This window comes from Didymella exigua, assembly GCF_010094145.1.
Source record: "Didymella exigua CBS 183.55 unplaced genomic scaffold M421scaffold_9, whole genome shotgun sequence".
NCBI lineage: Eukaryota > Fungi > Ascomycota > Dothideomycetes > Pleosporales > Didymellaceae > Didymella > Didymella exigua.
Window position 1 is genome coordinate 688213 of NW_022984783.1, and position 18750 is coordinate 706962.

General features: G+C 53.7%; 9 protein-coding genes across 9 annotated transcripts; 3 read left to right on the plus strand and 6 right to left on the minus strand.

Moving 5' to 3' along the window:
- Positions 1–26: 26 nt before the first annotated feature.
- On the minus strand, positions 27–366 carry M421DRAFT_419176 (uncharacterized protein). The gene has a single exon (XM_033592031.1). The coding sequence runs from the start codon at positions 329–331 to the stop codon at positions 146–148; it is 186 nt and encodes a 61-aa protein (XP_033450380.1). The 5' UTR covers positions 332–366; the 3' UTR covers positions 27–145.
- Positions 367–476: 110 nt separating this feature from the next.
- Positions 477–2398, minus strand: M421DRAFT_419177 (cyclin). Its single transcript, XM_033592032.1, has one exon. It carries the CDS (start codon positions 1947–1949, stop codon positions 921–923), a length of 1029 nt encoding a protein of 342 aa, XP_033450381.1. The 5' UTR covers positions 1950–2398; the 3' UTR covers positions 477–920.
- Positions 2399–5359: 2961 nt separating this feature from the next.
- On the minus strand, positions 5360–6384 carry M421DRAFT_91310 (uncharacterized protein; the record flags this gene model as incomplete). Its single annotated transcript, XM_033597931.1, has 2 exons — positions 5360–5681; positions 5732–6384. The coding sequence occupies 2 exons, from the start codon at positions 6382–6384 to the stop codon at positions 5360–5362; spliced, it is 975 nt and encodes a 324-aa protein (XP_033450382.1).
- A 1484-nt stretch (positions 6385–7868) lies between these two features.
- Positions 7869–8834, minus strand: M421DRAFT_100073 (uncharacterized protein; the record flags this gene model as incomplete). Its single annotated transcript, XM_033586478.1, has 2 exons — positions 7869–8416; positions 8471–8834. 2 exons carry the CDS (start codon positions 8832–8834, stop codon positions 7869–7871), a joined length of 912 nt encoding a protein of 303 aa, XP_033450383.1.
- A 1413-nt stretch (positions 8835–10247) lies between these two features.
- M421DRAFT_3888 (PHD finger domain-containing protein) lies at positions 10248–12367 on the plus strand (the record flags this gene model as incomplete). The annotated part of the gene is made up of 2 exons (XM_033589949.1): positions 10248–10613; positions 10664–12367. The coding sequence occupies 2 exons, from the start codon at positions 10248–10250 to the stop codon at positions 12365–12367; spliced, it is 2070 nt and encodes a 689-aa protein (XP_033450384.1).
- Positions 12368–13066: 699 nt separating this feature from the next.
- Positions 13067–15144, plus strand: M421DRAFT_59484 (Metallo-dependent phosphatase; the record flags this gene model as incomplete). The annotated part of the gene is made up of 3 exons (XM_033595685.1): positions 13067–13344; positions 13417–13468; positions 13519–15144. The coding sequence occupies 3 exons, from the start codon at positions 13067–13069 to the stop codon at positions 15142–15144; spliced, it is 1956 nt and encodes a 651-aa protein (XP_033450385.1).
- A 217-nt stretch (positions 15145–15361) lies between these two features.
- On the plus strand, positions 15362–16141 carry M421DRAFT_3890 (uncharacterized protein; the record flags this gene model as incomplete). Its single annotated transcript, XM_033589956.1, has 1 exon — positions 15362–16141. The coding sequence occupies one exon, from the start codon at positions 15362–15364 to the stop codon at positions 16139–16141; it is 780 nt and encodes a 259-aa protein (XP_033450386.1).
- A 60-nt stretch (positions 16142–16201) lies between these two features.
- Positions 16202–17177, minus strand: M421DRAFT_91314 (uncharacterized protein; the record flags this gene model as incomplete). Its single annotated transcript, XM_033597932.1, has 3 exons — positions 16202–16449; positions 16506–16868; positions 16919–17177. 3 exons carry the CDS (start codon positions 17175–17177, stop codon positions 16202–16204), a joined length of 870 nt encoding a protein of 289 aa, XP_033450387.1.
- A 690-nt stretch (positions 17178–17867) lies between these two features.
- M421DRAFT_385506 (uncharacterized protein) lies at positions 17868–18750 on the minus strand. Its single transcript, XM_033589908.1, has one exon. It carries the CDS (start codon positions 18564–18566, stop codon positions 17970–17972), a length of 597 nt encoding a protein of 198 aa, XP_033450388.1. The 5' UTR covers positions 18567–18750; the 3' UTR covers positions 17868–17969.

The following is an 18750-nucleotide window of genomic DNA, read 5'->3' on the forward strand; positions in this document are numbered from 1 at the left end:
GCACAAGAACTCGCTGTATTGGGACCCAGCCCCAGCAGCTCACCTTCGGCGCCGGCGGTCAACGGCGTGGGTTTGGCTATGCGTCCATTGAAGTGGCTGCGCCAGCAGCTGGTGGGTTGTTGTACGAGGCAGAACAACAAGCTGCTCACTGACCGATGGAGAGACGCGTTATGCAGTGCTGCACGATCAGTGACGGCAGATGCAAAGACTGTCGCAAAGGCTGAGATGCCGGACGCCTTGCGGGTTCCTCTGGGCTGAGTGACTGCGTCAGGACTTCTGCGTTCTTGTACAGCTCCCCACCCGTAGTTGTGCACCCCCACCACTTGCACATGCGAAGCGAACGCGAGCGCGAAGAATGCTCACGAACATGTCCGCCGTAGGGCACGAACCGGAGGATGTCACTTGTTATTCTCGTAGCTTCCAGCATTGCCGTCCATGTGACAGCTTCAAGGGTGTCTGTCCGTCACTAGTTGCTGTTAGGATCCATGGCGGAGATTGCAAGGAAATGTCACGGCTCTTTCGTCGGTATTGCCTGTGCACCCGGAAAGAAGCGAACGTTGAAGCGGTGCTAAGGAGATAACGCGCGGTCTGTGAAGTATTGTTTGAAATTTCATTACTCGTATGTCCCGTAGGAACGGTATGTGTAGATGTGTAGCTAACTACTATGGGATATTGCGGCGCGCCGGCCGATAGAAATATTGAACAGTGATGATGTGATCACACTCCTTCAAACGCCATCAATGCTATGCGTGCCGTGCAAATGCTTCAAATGGAACGCCGTAGATCATGCGGTGATATGTTGAATGGTTGTCCTGCAATCTTCTGGCCATATCATGTCCATGCAAATCGTTTATATCTCGATGAGATGTGGTGCGGAAGGCACTCGTCTAGGCAGATGATACGAGAAAGCGAAGGCAATTTTAGTAGGCCGCTGTGCGACTCGCGTAAGCGCCGGCGAACATCCTGTTGAAGAAGCCGCCTGATGTCTTTGTCTTCTTCGCCGGCTTGTTATCGTCATACATGGGGAGCGAGTGCTGAAGCCTGGTCTGGGTAACAGGAGCGTTGATATGTACAATGGTGGCGCCCTGGTCGTAGCTATGCATGACGGCCTCAGAGGGCTCATCGTGGAAACTGGATGGCGAGGATGTGGTGGAGGTAGAGGCGCTGCGGGCGCTGCGGGTAGGAGGCGACAGAGAAGGAGTGCGCGAAGCCGCGCGAGAGTTAGAGTGGTAGGCGTACTTCTCCTGCTGGCGAGGGGCGTATGAAGCATATTCGTACGAGGACAGATTCTCCACGGTAAGCTGGTGCTGCTGCTGACGGGCGTATTCCTTCTCCTGCTCAATCATCCTGGCCTTCTCCGCCTGGCGTACCTGCCAGACACGGATAGGAGCAAGGAAGGGCTCGAGGTGGTAGTAGAGGTCCTCGGGGTTGATGCGGAGGTCCCAATCGAGGAGGAAGAGGAGCTGCTTCTCCATCAGGTTAACCTCAGTGATAGAAAAACCGAAGTTGTCGTAGCCACGGACAGCGCTGTAGCGGGCCCAGTGCTTGTTCTTGGGGGAGGAGTCGTTCAGGTTTTTGGCGGCGAGTATGAGGGAAGCAAGGAAGATGCGGTGGGTAGTGCACTTCATGCCCTTGGCAACAGGAGGAAGACGAGCCCGGAGACGGGAGAGGTAGACCAAGCTGGTCATCAGAGTAGGGACCTGGACGTGCGAGCGCTCCACGAGCGATGTGATAAACTCTTCGACGGACGGCAGGAAGGGTTCCCGGACCTGGTGGGGTGGAGAGGCGGGTGGTGTGGGAGGAAGGCTCTTATCGAGAGAAGGTTCACACCTGATGACCTGTGTGGCCTTCTGTGCGAGGTATGAGATCATGTCCTGAGAGACAGGCTGCTGAATGAAGTAGTCTAGCGCAGCACTGTTCTCCCTCGCAAGGTTTGCTGAGTAAGGCATAGTGATTGCTTGTGATGTGTTGCGGAAAGGTGGATGACGGTCGACTATCACTGAAAGTGCAAGTCGATATTGAAGCTGTGGAGCAATATGATGGTCCAATGGCAAGCGTTCAACAGATTAAGTTACGGTCTGTATGGAGTTCGGTAAGCGCAGTCTTGAGGGCTGAGACTGTGGCTTAAAGTTCGAAAGTTCGACAAGGTTGAAACACAAGGCGACAGTGGATATTAAGGTGAATGACGATTCCGGCCGGCGGAAAGTGTGATTGAATGTCGCTGCAAGGAAGTTTGGAAGGGAGAGTCAAGCTGGCGCTGCCAAGCTGTGATGGTAAGGCTGGATGGGTAGAAGTGGATTGGGCAGTCGCGGACTGAAGAATGCAACCTGCACCGCTGGGGTGTGACAGGTGTAAAGAAGGGATGAGAGAAAAGTGAAGAACTTGCACTGACCAGAAGTGTATCAGGAGTCGGTGATACTTATGCCAACTGGTGGTGAATCCCAATTGTCGTTGGTGGGGCTCCAGCGGCACGGTGTGGGCCCAATCAGCGGTCTGAGCGAACAAGGATTGGAACGTAGCGCGCCTCGCGAGACTGAGGCCAGCGGTTGTTGGCCCGATTTAGGAAGCCTGCGAGAGTTGTGGGAAGCAGTACTGCAGGACTGAAAATAGTGCGTTTCAACTTCAAGCCAGTCGTGTGCGTGGGCTTGTGTAGCCAAATCAGCGGCAGCGCCTGTCAGCCAATGGAGGCGCGTCTCGCTACGTGTTTCGAGGTCGAGCGACTTGATGTTTGAAGATGCCACTGGCTGCAGTGGTACTGGCTATACCGAGTGAGAGTCGTCGAGTGGATGGCAGACAGCGTGGCAGCGGTCAACAGGAAGCGAACTGTCTCCTGGGGACTGCAGAGACGATATGTACTCGTGCTATGCTTGTCTGGCCGGTTCTTAACGATAGTCTGGTGTTCTCGAGCCTGGTAGTGCTGGTCACGTTGGGTGCGAAGAATCGAGGCGGTGTGGTCGTGCAGTGGAGAACACTGCAGCGCTCGATGAATAGAAAGCGACCACGCTGTAGGTGCACGCCTGCTCCCATATAGTAGGTCGAACTATCTGTCTAGCACCGGACCATCCAGGCAGGTATCGCAGCGGACTTCGCCAGCATAGCATGACGAATGACGAATGCTGGCGGAGATTTACATTCTGCGCAAAATTCCCCAGCCTCCGACCGAGAACACAGCGGAGGCGACCTCAATATCATCCCTGCGCGCCGTTTTGGGTTAAAGTGCATCATGCCATCGTGAACGCGTGTTACAGTGCGTGTAGACATCGGCGTAGCATTGCGAGCGCTGGCGTTGAGAATGAATGGCTGTGGCTATGCGGTGGAGCAGCTTGGCGCGGCATCCTCCCGCCGAACGACTGGCGACCTTTCGCGCGTTGGCTGCCACATTCTGCACACCACCCGCGGGCATGCGAACAGAGTTCTTGCCCATCCTTTGACTCAATCTTCATCGGCTGTTGAATCTCCAGACCTTTAATAGCCTTGCATGAAGGCTGGCCTGATTTCCCGCCCCAAAAGGTGTTCGGCCATCTGCCGTACCGCCAACTGGATTCGACCTGATCCGGATCGACAAGTCATGCGCAAGGATGGCGGACTGAACCGGATTGGCCAGTGTGCTGTACAAACATCACCGCCGTTTCAACTCGTTTAGTTTTGACAGAATGACCGGGCCTCACATGAACGGCATGAACCATGCTGTAAAGCCACGTTAGATCAAGACACAGAAGGTCCAGCATCTGCCGTAATCAGGGTGTTGTGCTCGGCCACCAATGAGCGTTGCAAGACTCGCATCGAGATGCTCCAAGAAGCGCTGCACCGCCTCATGCAGCGGGGACAACACTGCCGAGAAGCTTCCAGGATTACCTTCCTAGAACTGCTGGCCACCGACTAAGACACTGCAACGTCATGCATCCTCAGTCAGTAAACAAACATGGTCTGACGTGCGCAAGTCATGTCACGGCATGATCCGCTGCCCCCCGCACGCAGGACCATTTGTCTGCGCGCTCTCATCCAACACTCCTCACATGGAGGTAGTTTTGACAGACACTGAGACCAAACTATGGTTCATGAGCATATTAATCTCCGAAAACACCGATTGAGCATTTCACATGGATTGTTCAAGGGCTCGATGCGGCTCTCTTTACCCGCCGGCGCGTAGATTGGCGCCTGGGTATGAGCGAGCCGCTCGTGTCACAGCCAGAATTGGCAGCGTTGGATCTTTCTTTAGATACTGCAGCCCCCGCTACACAACAGTGCAGCACGAACTTGGTTTCCAATTTGACGTTGCGGAGATTCAACTGATGGTGAACCTTGCGTGGTTCTGGTCGCCAAAGTTGTGGTCCGAACACCAGCGCATCACGTCTCAGCACCGACGTTGACATCATGGGGTTGACGCCCACCCGCCAGGCCTTGCAGCTCCTAACCTACTTGAAGTCCAGCATACTGATCTTATTTGAGTCACGGGTTTACTTTTTCGACGATTGACCCAGAACGATACCGCCCTAACGATCAACGGCCAGCCGCCATACGCGTTTGCGATGGACGCAGGAGATTGTTCTCGCTCTTGACCGGACTTCAGAGTTGAATTACCTACTGTATCGAACATTGCTCCGAATTATCGACAGCACTAGTAACAAGCGTAACTAAACGAAGTCCTACACTGTCTCTCTCACATGATGAATGGTTCCGCCGTTGCCGACCGACATTCGGCGCAATGTCACGAATCAATTTGAGGCGCAGTGACCTGATCCAGCAATAGCACAGCGACATCGTTGGAATTGGCGCATAACCACGTAGATCGTGTGCTGCGATACATACCTACACGCTGGTTGCTACAGGTCAAAGGATGAGCTGGATCATAATGTGGCAGCGACGTAACCAGCTATCTTCGCTGTGCTTGCGTGTAAATACGAGTTCGGGCTTGGCAAGATCCATTGGTGCACTGGCGCTCAAGCGCCGTGCGTGTATAGCTCGCCTGCACTGGGCGATCTCTTGGCTCAGAAGTTGGAAGTATTCGACGAGCGTGATTACGATAAGCTTTCCTGGATCTGACTGCTACCACCAATGTGTTGGACTCCTGCATTCAATTCGGCGGTCAACGGACTTCGCAGCCAACCATCGCACGTCAAACAGGCCCTGGAACTCGTTCATGCAGATGGAACGCCTCACTGAATCCCCCCATACGTATGACGCCTTCTCTGGACTTCCTGAAATGGAAAACGCCTTACGGAAATGAGTAGTGGCATCGATTCAGAGTTACGAGTAAGCAAATCCCTTTCAGCTCAGATCATACTGGATTGCGATAGCCGTCATCCTCCACAGGTTCGAACAGGAGTTGCAAACGGACAATTGGATTCCAGCTTCAGCCTCAAATTCTCGCCTTCTTCATCACCGGTTCGGCTGCCTCCCCACTGTCCTTTCTCTTTCTCTCCTCGCTATTCTTGGCCTTCCTCATTTCCTCCCAGATCTTCATCACCTGCTCTTTTGCAGTCGCAGCCTCCTTCTGCGCGGCTTCTAGTTTCTGGTTCTTCTCTTCTGATTCCTTCACAAACAGTCTGACCTGTTCAGCCCATCGAGCTTCGCACTTGCACCCCTCGTCGTGCTCAGCAGTCCTCCATTGCAAATTCTCTTTGGTGCCTGTATAGCCGCTACGATACCCTTGAGCTTGTCCTTCGCGACCGAGAGACGCCCTTCATAGTCATTGATCACATCCCTCATTTTACTGCTGACTTCTGCGAACTCTGTGTCATGAGCTTTATTCGCAGCTTTGACCTTCCGTTCGGCTTTGCCCGCTCTTGCTGGCTGGAATGCAAGGAGACCCTTGAGTTGGCTGACTTCCTTGCGAAGGCTGGCAATATCCGCGGTGCTCTTCTTTGGTGTTTCGTTCATCGTTTTGAGAACCTCGTTGAAGGCGTTAGTTGTGGACTCGGGCTGCTCGGGCCTCTCTTCCGCTTCCACCTCCGAGTGCTCGGGATGTGTGCCGGTTACCTTGAGAATCCAGTTCCACCTCTCCGTGACCGGTAGGATGTTCTCAGCCCTTGGATGCCCAGATCCATCGTAGGTGTACAGAAACAACAGGTTGTTATGTCTAATCCACCCGAAGCCATTGTTCCGGTGTTGAGGGTGCTTGATCATGATGATCTGGCTCGGGCGCGAGAACTTGATTGCGATGTTGTTTGGATACGCGATACCGTGAGGCAGAGCGACCGGGTCGGTTCTGTTCTCATGATAGCCTGGATGCTGTGTGGAGTGCAGCTGGGGCCACGTCCACGGGTCCCTGGGATCATAGTCGGGGTTATAGGTTTTGGCGCGGGCTTGAATGGTGTCCGTCTCCCACGAGAGATCGCCATTCAAGACTGGCAGGTCGCGCAAGCACATCTTCTCTTTGACCATTTTGAGAGCGTATGATAGTGGCGAAGGGGGATGTGGAGAAGGAAGGGCAGATGGTCTTGTAGGAGGGAGTATGATGGGCTTGAAATGATAGTAGGCCACCGTGTCAGAGTCCTCACATGCAGATTTTGACCAACCCGTCTCTCATCCTCCGTCTTCACTGTACGCCATCGTTAGCCATGCTGGATAATCTCGCGCCACTCGATCAACGATGTTAAAAGCCCTGTCGGCTGATATACCAGTGGTATGATTCTATACATGAAGCTGAATTGTTCGTGCCAAAGCCATACCCGCTGCTCGGGCGCTCGGATCTTTTGCGTCGCGGCTTGAATTACTTTGTTCGTTTTGGCGGTGTGAGTGCTCATGGTGCCCTCGCTGGTCTGGGGTTAATGTTGCATGGCCTCGTGCTTGGTCTGCATCTCCAGCAAAGAAGTGGAAGCTGTCGCACCATCCCTTTTGGAGATCTCCATGCTACCTCCTGCTGTGCTTGCGTATGGAGAATGTCCGTTTTACTGAAGACTGACCGTGGCATTGGCTGATCGGTGATGCGATACAGTGCGTCCGGGATATACTTCCCATCCATCGCCGCGCCCTTCATCAGCGTCCTGCATTCTCCTAACTAGTCAACCAGCAGATACGGGTGCTGTCTCATTTTACCGAACTGGTTGAAGTTGAAAAGGCAGTCTGCGAACATGGCCTCGATCTTGCGGCCTGTGAGGTTAGGTCTGCAGCCGACCTTTTTCACCAGCGGAATCACGTAACATGCATTTGTCACAACGTGCGGGTAGTGTCTTACTGCTCTGGTCAGCGTCTCCCACTTTCGCACTCTGGAGCCACTCACATGGTGGGAAGAAGCTTGCAGCCATTCTGTTTCGCCTGCTCTCTTGCGCAGATACAGCGCTTTCCTATTTCTCGTACGGCTACGAAGGAGCGCATTTGAGAGGTCCAGATGGATCGAGCAGGCCTTAGATATAAGGAATACATATCGAAATACGAGACATGAGTAGAGAAGAAGGGGCTGAGTTTTCAGATTGATCTATAGAAGAAGTAGCGCACAAAAATTGGTCCATCACACACCCGGACCTGTCATGAAATTTACCGGCACCGAAGAACGCCAGAACACCCGTAACCAAGGTATGACTGATTGTCGTTATATTTTCGACGGGTATCGTAGGAAATGAGAAAAGAAGGAACCGCTTCTTAGGATTGTCAATCGTGGCTATGAAGAAGTCCGTAGAGGTGACAAGAAAGATGTAGTAACACTCACGTCTGACACGCTAAGAAGCGCAGTACCACAGCACCAACGGACAATGGTATGTAGATGTAGTGAGACACCTGTGAATAGTAAGAAATCGAGTGGTCGTAGCCAGGGAAGGAGATCGAACATATGACAATATGAGAAGGAAAGAAGGTTCCACTGTGCAACTCTGTAAAACTCTGGCGACGTTGGCGTGGTACTGGGCGAGGAGGACGAAGAGTGTCGAGACCTAAGCCTTCTGGCTGGGTTTCTTGACGCCTCCGCGGCCAGAGGTACGAGAACTGCGCTTATAAGGAGACTTGGACGGTGACTTGGGAAGGCGCGACTTGGCTGGAGACTTCTTGGGAGTAGTGGCCTTGCCTGGGAGCTGAGGGAGAAACTCGATAGACGGAACTTGCTCAGTCTCATTCTCTTGCAGCATCTGAGAGATGACGTCCATGGTGTCCTTGACTTCTGACGAAGTCTTTCCCTTGCCGATGTATTGATCGAGCTCGCGGAGAACATCGATTGGCGCCTCGAATGCCTTGCCAGGAACGGGTGCTACGGCGGCCGCAGCGTTCTCTGCGCTCAAGCCTTGGGCGACCTTGCGTGAGAAATCGTTTATGCGGTCCTCTTCAGACTTCTTCAACGTGATGTCGTACGTGGTACCAGGAAATTCGGCTTCAATGACATCGAACTGGCGGAGAATGAGCTTGACCTTGCGAACCTGCCAAAGTGTCTTGTTGTAGGTAGCACGCTGATAATGCTTGCGACAGAACAGAGGCCAGTCAGTAATATCTAATATGTTAGCCCAGATGTACTCAACGTCGGGAATGACTATTAGAGACTTACCTCGGGTACAAGCCTTGTTGCGACCAAAGTGGTCAGAGATGACCTTGCGGGAGAGCGCCAGAGTGTACTGGCCAGTGCGACACTTGCTGTACTCATCATTCATGCAAATGAACTCACGCTCGACTAGGTCATCGTCGACGGCGGGCAGAGTGACCTGTTCACCAGCGTCAGGCGTGTCGACCTCCTCGGGGAGCTCGATCATCTCGGACATGACAGTGTCGGTGGGGCTAGTAAGCTCATCCTTGCGGGGTGAAGGGTCTCGCTTTGGAGTTGAAGGCGGTTCGAGAACCGGAACTTCGGCGGCGAGCTTGGGAGTAGCGCCCGCAGGCGGAGCAGGGTCGGTGAGAAGGTGAGAAAAGCTCATCGCGTCACGGATAGAAGACGGAGTGATAGTGGTGGTTGGAGAGAGCTCGATCATAGTCTGCGAGGCCATCATGATCAGCTGGTGCTAAACGAAATAGGCTAAGTCTTGCAAAAGACGGGAGTGTGAGTGAAAGTGCATACAGACCAAACTTCCAGCGGGTCGAGATCTGGCTGCGTATTATAGAATAGAAGGAGATCCTGGGAGAGGTCAGCGAGGGGCTTATATGGATCTCAGAAAACTAGAGTACAGGTGGCGTAGGGCAGTCGAGGTGAAGTCGTCTTCACAATCGAGCGTTTGAGTTGGTGCCTGACGATTGATGGCACCATCTAAGGATTTGCCCCACCTGCAGCTCGCAAGTCACTACTTGAAGGATTGTACCAATAGCCAGTACCTTGGAGACGGCGAGAGCGACATCGGAATCTGCGTCGACCTGGTCGATATTGGCAGAGCTGACATCGAACCGTTTGCGTAGTAGTTGACGACGTCCTCAGGACTGGGCCCACCTGATAGACGGACTCATGGGTTGGCAGCGAAAGAATGAAGCAAACTTGGCAAACACGACGATCTAAACCTAATATTACTTGAGAGCTATGTCAAACAACCTATGAAGGCTCACGTGAAGAGACATGACTGACGTGACCTACGATCAACGCACCGTCGCGCAGGTGCCTTATGGCAGGACACGACTGTGATGTGACTAAACCATGATTAAGAAGGTTGCACCAAACACTCTGAGAGTCGATGCAGGAGACGTAGGCTGAGTACATGTGGAAAAGCCTCCCCCAGACACGCTGCAGAATGAATGTGGAGTGCACCTGATACTGGCCCAGCTCTTACTCCACGGACTAGAGTGGCATGAACTTGAAACTTGGAATGAGCCTGTCCGACACAATGACAATTCGTGCTTGAGTGCGAAACTACACGCGTCCACAAAAACTGGAAGTGAGAACTCAAGAGCCGGGGCTGCTACCTGCGTTTGCGGTGGGGTTTCATGTTAATGGTAGAGATCTGCTCAGAGACGTGGCGACCAAGCGCAAGCTCATTGCTATAGAACTTGGAAATCAACTTTACAACCTATGCGATGGGTGTCGGGGGCACTGTGAGGTGTGAAGGAGTCGTGCTTGTGGATCAACATAAACGCCGACCGCCCGAAGCCGTCACAACCCGTGACCCGTCTTTCGTCAGGGCTCTTGGCTGCGCTGCGCAGTGTGTTCCTCCTCTTCGCTCGCTCCCTCAGGCTTCTCAGTTGGGCAATTTGCTGGACACGCACGCAAACTTAATGACATCGCTTGAAATGCACCCACACGTCACGTCGTCTACGCTAGTTCAGTCCACCTACTTTGCTCTGCGCTGAGCGCGTCTGCGGCAGCTCGCTCTCGGTCGTGCAACCAGCCCTGAGCTCCCACCGCTACGATGCCTCCCACGACAGGCACACGAACCTCCACACGGCAGGGCCGCGCCACTGTCCGCCCTACGAACTACTATGCACGCGGCTTTGCCGGCCGTCTTGCCGCACATGGGCTGGAGCAGACGCCCGAAGCCTCCAACAGCGCGCCCGGCTTTTTCCCCGCCCTCACACACTTTACCGGCGCTGTCGATGCCTTTCCGAAGGAAGTTATCAAGCACTTCTCAATGTTCAAGGAGGTCGAGGCCAAGCTCCACGACCCTGAGCTCCTCCTGGAGGAGCTGCTCAACGAGATCGCTCGACAGCCCATTACCACGAACGCCCAGCGGCGCGCAGTGGAACAGAACGATGATGACGCAGTCCAGAATGCGAATGTAAGGATCCCAAGTCCCGACTGCGCGACCCGAACGCTGACACATCCCAGCAGCCTCCTACCGACTTCGCCAGCCTCTCTCCAGCGGAGCAGGCTTTGGTCAGGAAGCGCCAGCTCTTCCTGCGTTTGCGCATGCTCATCCAAACAATCCTCCCGACTCTCGACGAGAAGCTGGTCGTGCTCCAGGGCGCGAAAGCCACGAAAGAAAAGGGTCTCACGCGCATGACGCACTCATACTCGCAACTCGATGCCGAGATCAGCGAAGAGGCGCGCTACGGCAGTCTCACGCATTGGGCATACGCAGATAAAGAGGAAAAGAAGAAGGGTGCGCCAAACCACGAGCGGCAACGGCGTGAAGTAGCTGCTGCGAACAACCTGGCCGCAGCAGCCCAGCACGTTCATGACGTGGACTCAATTGCAGCGAAAAGCGAGGCTCGTCGCGAGGCGATATTGGCTAAGCGCAGTCGCCAACAGCAGGCCGACTCCGATTTCGACGACCGACCAGCGGCGAAGAAGCCACAGAAGAGAAAAGCCCACGCGCCTGACACCTCAGCAGCAGACCATCGAGCTGTTGGTCTGGGCATATCGGGCAATGTTTCGGGACAGAGCAAGAGGAAGAAGACTGAAAAGGCCCTGACAGCAGCTGCGCCTTCATCCGCGCCTATGGAACGCTCAATAAGCGGTGCTTTGAAGGCTGTGAACAACACCGCACGAGCAGGCTCCAGTCCTCGAGCAACACCTAGCATCGAGAATGGTGCCAATGCCAAACGAAAGCCGCGCACAGCTCCTGCGCCTACTCCTCGCAAGAACCAACAACCTACCTACTCTCCTCCGCCCGCATCCTCACCACTCGCCGCCAACTTCGCCATCAACAAAGCTATCGCAGGCGCTGCAGATCGGCCTTTGTCGTCAAGAGCAAGGAAGAATTCCATCGCAAAATCTGCTGCGTCCGGCAGCGCGCCTGAACCCGCACCCGTGCGACGACCATCCACCTCGCACTCAGTTCAGCAAGCTCCAAGCAGCAATGCGATTACCGAGCTCGAACAGGCTGCGGGTATCGTGCGCGACCACGAGTCTGCCCAGGGCGCTTCGACTGCCCAAGACACAACCGAAGGTCCCGTCTATTTGTTACCGACGGTTCTGAAGCAGGAAGATCAAGAACACATACAGAAGGTACCTGAGTGCATGGACATCGACACGCCAGCGGCCATTTCGTCTGCGGCTAGAGCTGCCCGGGCATCTAAGCCTGGAACGCCTGTGGTAGGCTCATTCCCTGAGATACCCATGGCGCGCAGTCGCAGTACTCGCAACGCACAGAACGGCAATTCGAACTCGAACGGCTCCTCGGAGACCAACAGCACAGTAGCAGGGGCGGTGTCGAAACGAAGCAACAAGAAGAGCGGACCTTCTATCACGTCAGCGGTCGACTCACCCGCGCCTAAGCCTACACCAGCTGCACAATCGAACCCCCCCTCCTCCGCTACGAGCTCCGTCGCCCCCGAGCAGGAATACCAAGATGCAGAGACAGATGAGGGCGATGACGAGCCGCGGTACTGCTACTGCAATGAGGTGTCGTATGGGCAGATGGTTGCCTGTGACAACGACGCGTGCCCGCGCGAGTGGTTTCATCTTCCCTGCGTGCAGCTCGAGAAAGCGCCCGTTGGTAGGACTAAATGGTTCTGCAGTGACGAGTGTCAGGAGCAGCATGCAAAGGCCAAGGCAAAGGGGAAACGTCCGGGCAGTAGTAGACAATAGGAATTCGGAAGGAGTTCAAGGCGTTCTGGGACGGGTCCACCGGCGAGTGGGTCTAGGCCAGGCCCGAAAGGAAAGGGCACGGCTAAGCTTAAGGATATCTGGGTTGGATGGAATGCTCTTTGAAGCTCCCATCTGCTTTTTCTGGGTTTGTGGGTTTTGCGGCGTTCAGGTCCGGGGTGTTCCGACTCCGCTCATGATTATGACACCTGGAACCGACTCCATTGGAACAGGCATGTGGGAAGGTATTCGGTTTGGGGCGTTTGTTCGGCTTGATCTTCTGCATGGCCTCGCAGTTGGGCATCTCCACGCCTTTCTTGTGTGTACGGTTACATGCGCCGCCTCATCTTTTAGAGAGCGAACCGCATTAGATCTGTTCCTTTCACGCATTTTCAAACATGAACAAACAGCGCATACATAGCGACAGCGAAGTGTCACGGCCGCAACCATTAAACACATGCGTAACATAGGCAACGCATTATATGTAGCGATCGCGCTCGAAACACCATCCTTGCACGACTTTTGTAATCGTCAATGATAATTGGTCACACGACAAACGCTCAGCCTCAGCGTGGACCCTGTATTTGTCTAGCTGCAGCGCAGTAACAACACTCACCGCCACCCTAAGCTCTTAGTACATGTGTCTTGAGCGTCTTTTCCATCATTCAGTCTTTTGATTCCAACACTGCTTCAGAACTCTCAATGGCACCGAAGAACATCCCTACCGCTGAAGAGCAGCTTATTGCGGAGCCAGAAGGCGGGGCACCAAGCTCCCCGCCAGATCTCCGATTCCTGCATTACAACGATGTTTACCATATCGAAGCTGGAAGTCAAGAGCCAGTCGGTGGTTACCCACGATTTCAAACCTTGATCAACTATTATAAAGGCGATGTGCGGTTTGAAGGGCAACCAAAAGCCCTGACGTTCTTCTCAGGAGATGCATTCAATCCAAGCATCGAGAGCAGTATAACGAAAGGCAAGTGGAAGGCAACGAAAGCTTCAGCATTGAGGATTATACGAGAACTATTTTACTGACCTCATACAACAGGCAGCCACATGGTGCCTGTGCTCAACACGATAGGCACTGATGTATCTTGCGTGGGGGTAGGTCGCATGACACCTGTCAATGCTCACATGGCTGACCACGTCTGCAGAACCACGACCTGGACTTCGGTGTAAAGCAGTACCGATACCTGACCTCCAAATGCAAGTTTCCGTGGCTACTTGCAAACGTTTTGGATCCCGCTCTCGGTGACAATGTCTCGCTCGGTAACGCAAAGAAGACAGTAATGCTCACATCGTCCAATGGCATCAAGATTGGTGTCATTGGGTTGGCAGAGCGAGAGTGGCTCGACACAATCAACGCACTGCCTCCGGATATCATCTACAGGAGCGCATCGGCAACTGCGAAGGAGCTTATTCCGGATCTGAGGAAGCAGGGTGCTGAGATCATTGTGTGTGTCGCCCATCAGCGGGAGCCTAACGACAACAAGCTCGCCGAAAACTGTGGTAGTGAGTACATCGACCTTATCCTGGGTGGCCACGACCATTACTATTCATACAGCCTAATCAATGGTACCCATGTCCTCCGATCGGGAACGGACTTTAAGCAGCTCTCCCACATCGATCTCTGGCGCAAACCCGATGGTAAAGGTTGGGACATGAAGATTATACGACGCGATGTGGTGAGCAGTATCAAGGAAGACGCTGAGGCTCTCAAGCTGGTCGAAGAGCAAACCCGCGACATCAAGAAGCGACTGGACAAGCCTGTCGGGTACACGGCTGCACCGCTAGATGCCCGCTTCACAACTGTTCGAACGAAAGAGTCCAACATCGGCAACTTTGTGTGCGATCTGATGCGCTACTACTACTCAGCCGAGTGCTGTATTATGGCTGCTGGTACGATCCGAGGTGATCAGGTCTACCCGCCTGGTGTACTGAAGCTGCGAGATCTGGTCAACTGCTTTCCTTTCGAAGACCCTGTAGTCGTCCTCAATGTTACCGGGAAGCAGATAGTTGAGGCTCTAGAGAACGGTGTCAGCAACTACCCGGCGCTGGAGGGCAGATACCCACAGGTCTCGAATATCACGTTTGACGCCGATTACTCCAAGGCACCAATGTCGAGAGTGTCAAATGTTACGATTGCCGAAGAAGTTGTGGGTAATGAGCGGGTATACAGGCTTGCGACGCGTGGCTACATGGGCCGCGGCAAGGATGGGTACAAATCTCTGCTCATCGAAGAGGAAGGAGGTACCGCTGTAGAAGTTGTCAGTGAGGAGAACGGTGTGCTTATCTCCACTATCCTACGACAGTACTTCATGTCGCTGAAGGTGCTCGGCAAGTGGAAGCGCTGGGGGAAGTCGATGGACAAGAGGTTCTTGAACATCCAGACAAATCTCCAGGAGAACCATAAGCACGGCTTCCATGAGCCGTCACCGACATCCCCATTAGAAAAGAAGAAGCCGCAGTTGCCCGGCCTCGACCGAGTTGTCAAGCAAGCTCAGGAAGCAGCTGCCGGGAGCGAGTCCGAGGATCCGGATGCCGACGAGGATGAGGACGATGGCGCAGAGTACGACGGAAGAATACCAATCACATTCAACCAGCAGGAGATGGATCTTCTGAGAAAATCGCTGCGCAAGTGGATGAGGCTGGCCAAGCTGCAGGACTCAGCGAAGCTTTGCGACGAGCTCGGCCAGGAAGAAATCCAGGTCAACTGGACAAAGGCGATTGCGCCGAGGTTAGAGGGCAGAATCAACGATATTACGCCCGCAAAAGCGTAGTACTGTAGTAGTGCACACATTAGGTAAAACGACAAGAGAGGTCTTCAGAGCCAATAATGAAACGCGCCATCACGTGCACGCGTCAATGATTTGGTTTGAGCGGATGTGACATGATGCAGGCGGGCGGATACGACACCCCTACTTTCCACACTTCGCAAAGTTGCCAGTTCCGGAAAGTATCCCAACCACAAGCCCCACACCAGACTTTCATCATCACATGTCGATCTTCAGCCTCCCAAAGGAGCTGCGCCTGCAAATCTGGTCGCTCGCATACTTCGCCTCACCGCCTCGGCTCGTGACATTGCGCACCTCGCCCCACAACGAGCAACACACCGAATCTACCTTCTGTCCACGATACTCACCCACGCCAGCGCCAACAGTGTTCAACATCTGCCGCGAATCCCGGGCGGAGGCCGAGTACGAGGCGCGACGTCACAGGCACCTGATTAGCTTACCCTCCCCGCTCGCTTCAGAGCCGCAAGGGTTCTATTTTCGGCTCGACACGGATGTCTTGTTCATCGATCTCGAGGCGGGGAACAAGCACTTCGACGACTCGCCTGATGCCGGGCTGCTGGCCCATTTCCTGGAAGCGGGAGGGTGTGATGCGGATGCGCTGAGGAAGATTGCGATTACGCAGATTGTGCGTGTTGCATTTGTCGACGGCGCGTTGAGCAATTGCCTGAGGGATTTCCCAAACATCGCGTATCTGGTCATGGTGCTTGATCTGAGAGATATGCGCTCGGTGCAGGAGAAGGAGAGGTTTGTACTTGCTGCCAGACGCATTGTTACGCAGTATCGGCTCGATATGCGGATCAGGGCGAAGGCCAGGGGGGAGGTGTATGTGCATGATGAAAAGCGACTTGATCTTGATTTCGCCCTACGGAAGGATGGAGAACTTGAGGTTCTGAACAAGAGCGTCTGGGAGGGCTGGGGCGAACTGGAAAGAGGATGGTGGAAGGAGGATGTGCCGCAGAGGTACATCGATTTCAACTTCTGATCATGTGGTATTTGTATTACATTACAGTCTGTCAACGCCTCAAGCATGCCCGGTGCGAGGCTATGGAATCTCAAGGTAAATTCTGTCGCCTTCCTTCGGCTCTTCCAAATAGTCATTTGGTGTGTCGGTCGGCAGCTGATGCTTCTCGGCCCAGTCACGGACAGCGTCGAAGTTCCTGCAGGTGTGGATAGTGTTGAAATCGACAAACGGCTCGATGGCTGAGTCCGGCGGCTGGTACCAGACTTGGCCCAGCACGCCAATGTCGATGCTGCACATCAGCTGCTGGCGGATGATGTCAAGGCAGTGTGCTGCGGAACAAGTAAGCTTTCGTTACTATGTCAGGGTTCAATTGAAGCCGACTTACTGACGTGTGCCTTCAGGATATGATCATCGTTCGCGAAAGGCCCCATCTTCATCGCCTTGTAGTATTCGATGTTCCAGGATAGCGACTTCCGGAGCAGGTTCAGGCAGTGCAAGTGGTGCAGGCCCTCTACGTTCGCAGGAAAACCGCCACCGTACTTCTCCTTGATCTTCACCTGATCGGCTCTGATGTTAGATTTTGTGGCTTCGGAAGCTGGGATGCGGACAGCGCTGAAGTCTGCCCCGAGACTCTTCCAGGCTGCATCGACCTCGGGACCGGCATCTTGCCGGAAGGCATTGAGCTTCAAGAAGGATCCGTTGAAACGAACTTTCTCAAATTTCATGTCTGCTTCAATGACAATTGGAGCTGAGTTGAGTCAGTGGCTGGTATACTGCGTGTCTGGGGCTACAACATACAGTATTGTGAGATATGCCGTATGCTGAAGGCATCGGCATTCAGTCCTTGCCGTCCAGCCCAGGCACCGAACAGCGCTGAAAGTACTGCTGTGCAGAAGATCATGATAGCTGTAGTTACCCATGACTGGCGTCTTGAAGGAGTTTTTGTGGGGTGTCCATCGAGCGACGAGGTTTCGCTATGAGGGAGAAAGCTCTCGCTCTCCTCCATCTTGACTGGACTATACGATTCTGCCCGCTTCTGTGTCTTGATGCCAAACATATTGTTGCTTTAGACGAAGAGAGATTGCAAAGAGGAAAATACTTGGGAGGAAAACGACGACAAAGACCATGAATGTGCTGAGCAGCAGGGGTGCGACTTTTGCAGCAAACCTTCCAAGGCGATTTATTTTTGGGGCTATACGAATAGCATCGAAGATATCGCTGAGATGAATAAGCCTGAAGCTACGCATCATGCCGTATTGTAGAGCTACCCCGCCAAAGCTGATCGCAAGTGCATTCGCTAGTCTACAAAACTGAGCTGAATGAGTATCACGCCTCATAAATAGCGCATGCTTGTGGCGCTACGGCTGATTCTAGCCGGATGCTCGATCAGATCCACGATACTTGGTGCGCAGACGCTTCTGAAGTTGCTCATCTGTTCCACAACTCCACTGTAAGCCTACGCCAAGAATGCTCAGCCTCAAGATTGCTCACATGCAGCAGAATCACATCCAACAGCACACTTCTTCTTTGTCGCGCAATAGCACGCCGTTCGTAATACCATCACGACATTCGCCACGATAGCTTTGGAATCGTGTTCTTGCGTTACCCTGCATGCAACCTGCATCGAGCTACCGCGTAGCAGCATACGCGAGAGCTGACAGATACCCACGTGATATCCTCACAACCACTCACGTCCGTGCAGTGATTAAGACCTAACCGGAGATATTCACAAGAACGCTATCGGGCATCGCCATGCGGAAACCCCGGAAAGAGCATACGAACAAGACCTGCGCTATACAGCTACCAAGGGCAGCTAGCTCGGTCTATTTTCAGACTACTAGCACGCCCTTCACCACCTTCCAGTGCAAGACATGGCTATATGCGTCTGGATGCACGGCAAGCCGACGGCTACTCCGCCCCCATCAGGCAAAACCTTGACGTCGTGATGGCATGCGCAAGCCATACGAGCACTAAACATCCCGCAATCGATAAATCCAGCGTTAGTGCTGCACGACGATGACTTCGTCAGTGAGCAACACTGAGTCTGTGAAGGATAGCACCGCTGATCGGTCTGACTGTCCAAGACAACGTTAGCGAGGTTAAGCTGAGTGACGGAGGCCTCGATATACGACCATGGAATCAGTATATGAAGCTCTGCCCGCTTCGCACTGGAAGCCATCACGCCACAACAACTCAGAGGTTCTATCTCGAATAACAGCCTCGGATCATTATTGTCTTCATTTCTACATTCACACTCTTCAAGATGAAGTACGCGTTCGCTCTTCTCGCCCTTGCGGCTGCGGTCACTGCCGCCCCCACCGCCAATCCAGATGCCCAGCCTGAGGCCGAAGCAGCACCCACTGACACCGGTTACGGAAAGTACGCCAACTACGGTATGCTGCTTTCTCCCAATGCTATTCGAGGTACTGACATCGTCCAGGCTCATACCCACCACCCAAGGGTGGCTATGGTAAGTATGCCGACTACGGCAAGTACGGAGCTGCCAAGCGCGATGCTGAGGCTGAGGCCAATCCCGATGGCTATGGGAAATACGCCGACTACGGTATACCTAATGATAATCACTCTTGAATGACTATAGCTGATCACATACAGGCAAGTACCCCCCACCG

Coding starts and splice junctions, on each gene's coding strand:
- M421DRAFT_385506 (XM_033589908.1), bottom strand. CDS start 18,566: ATGAGCCTGGACGATGTCAGTACCTCGAATAGCATTGGGAGAAAGCAG.
- M421DRAFT_419177 (XM_033592032.1), bottom strand. CDS start 1,949: ATGCCTTACTCAGCAAACCTTGCGAGGGAGAACAGTGCTGCGCTAGAC.
- M421DRAFT_419176 (XM_033592031.1), bottom strand. CDS start 331: ATGTGCAAGTGGTGGGGGTGCACAACTACGGGTGGGGAGCTGTACAAG.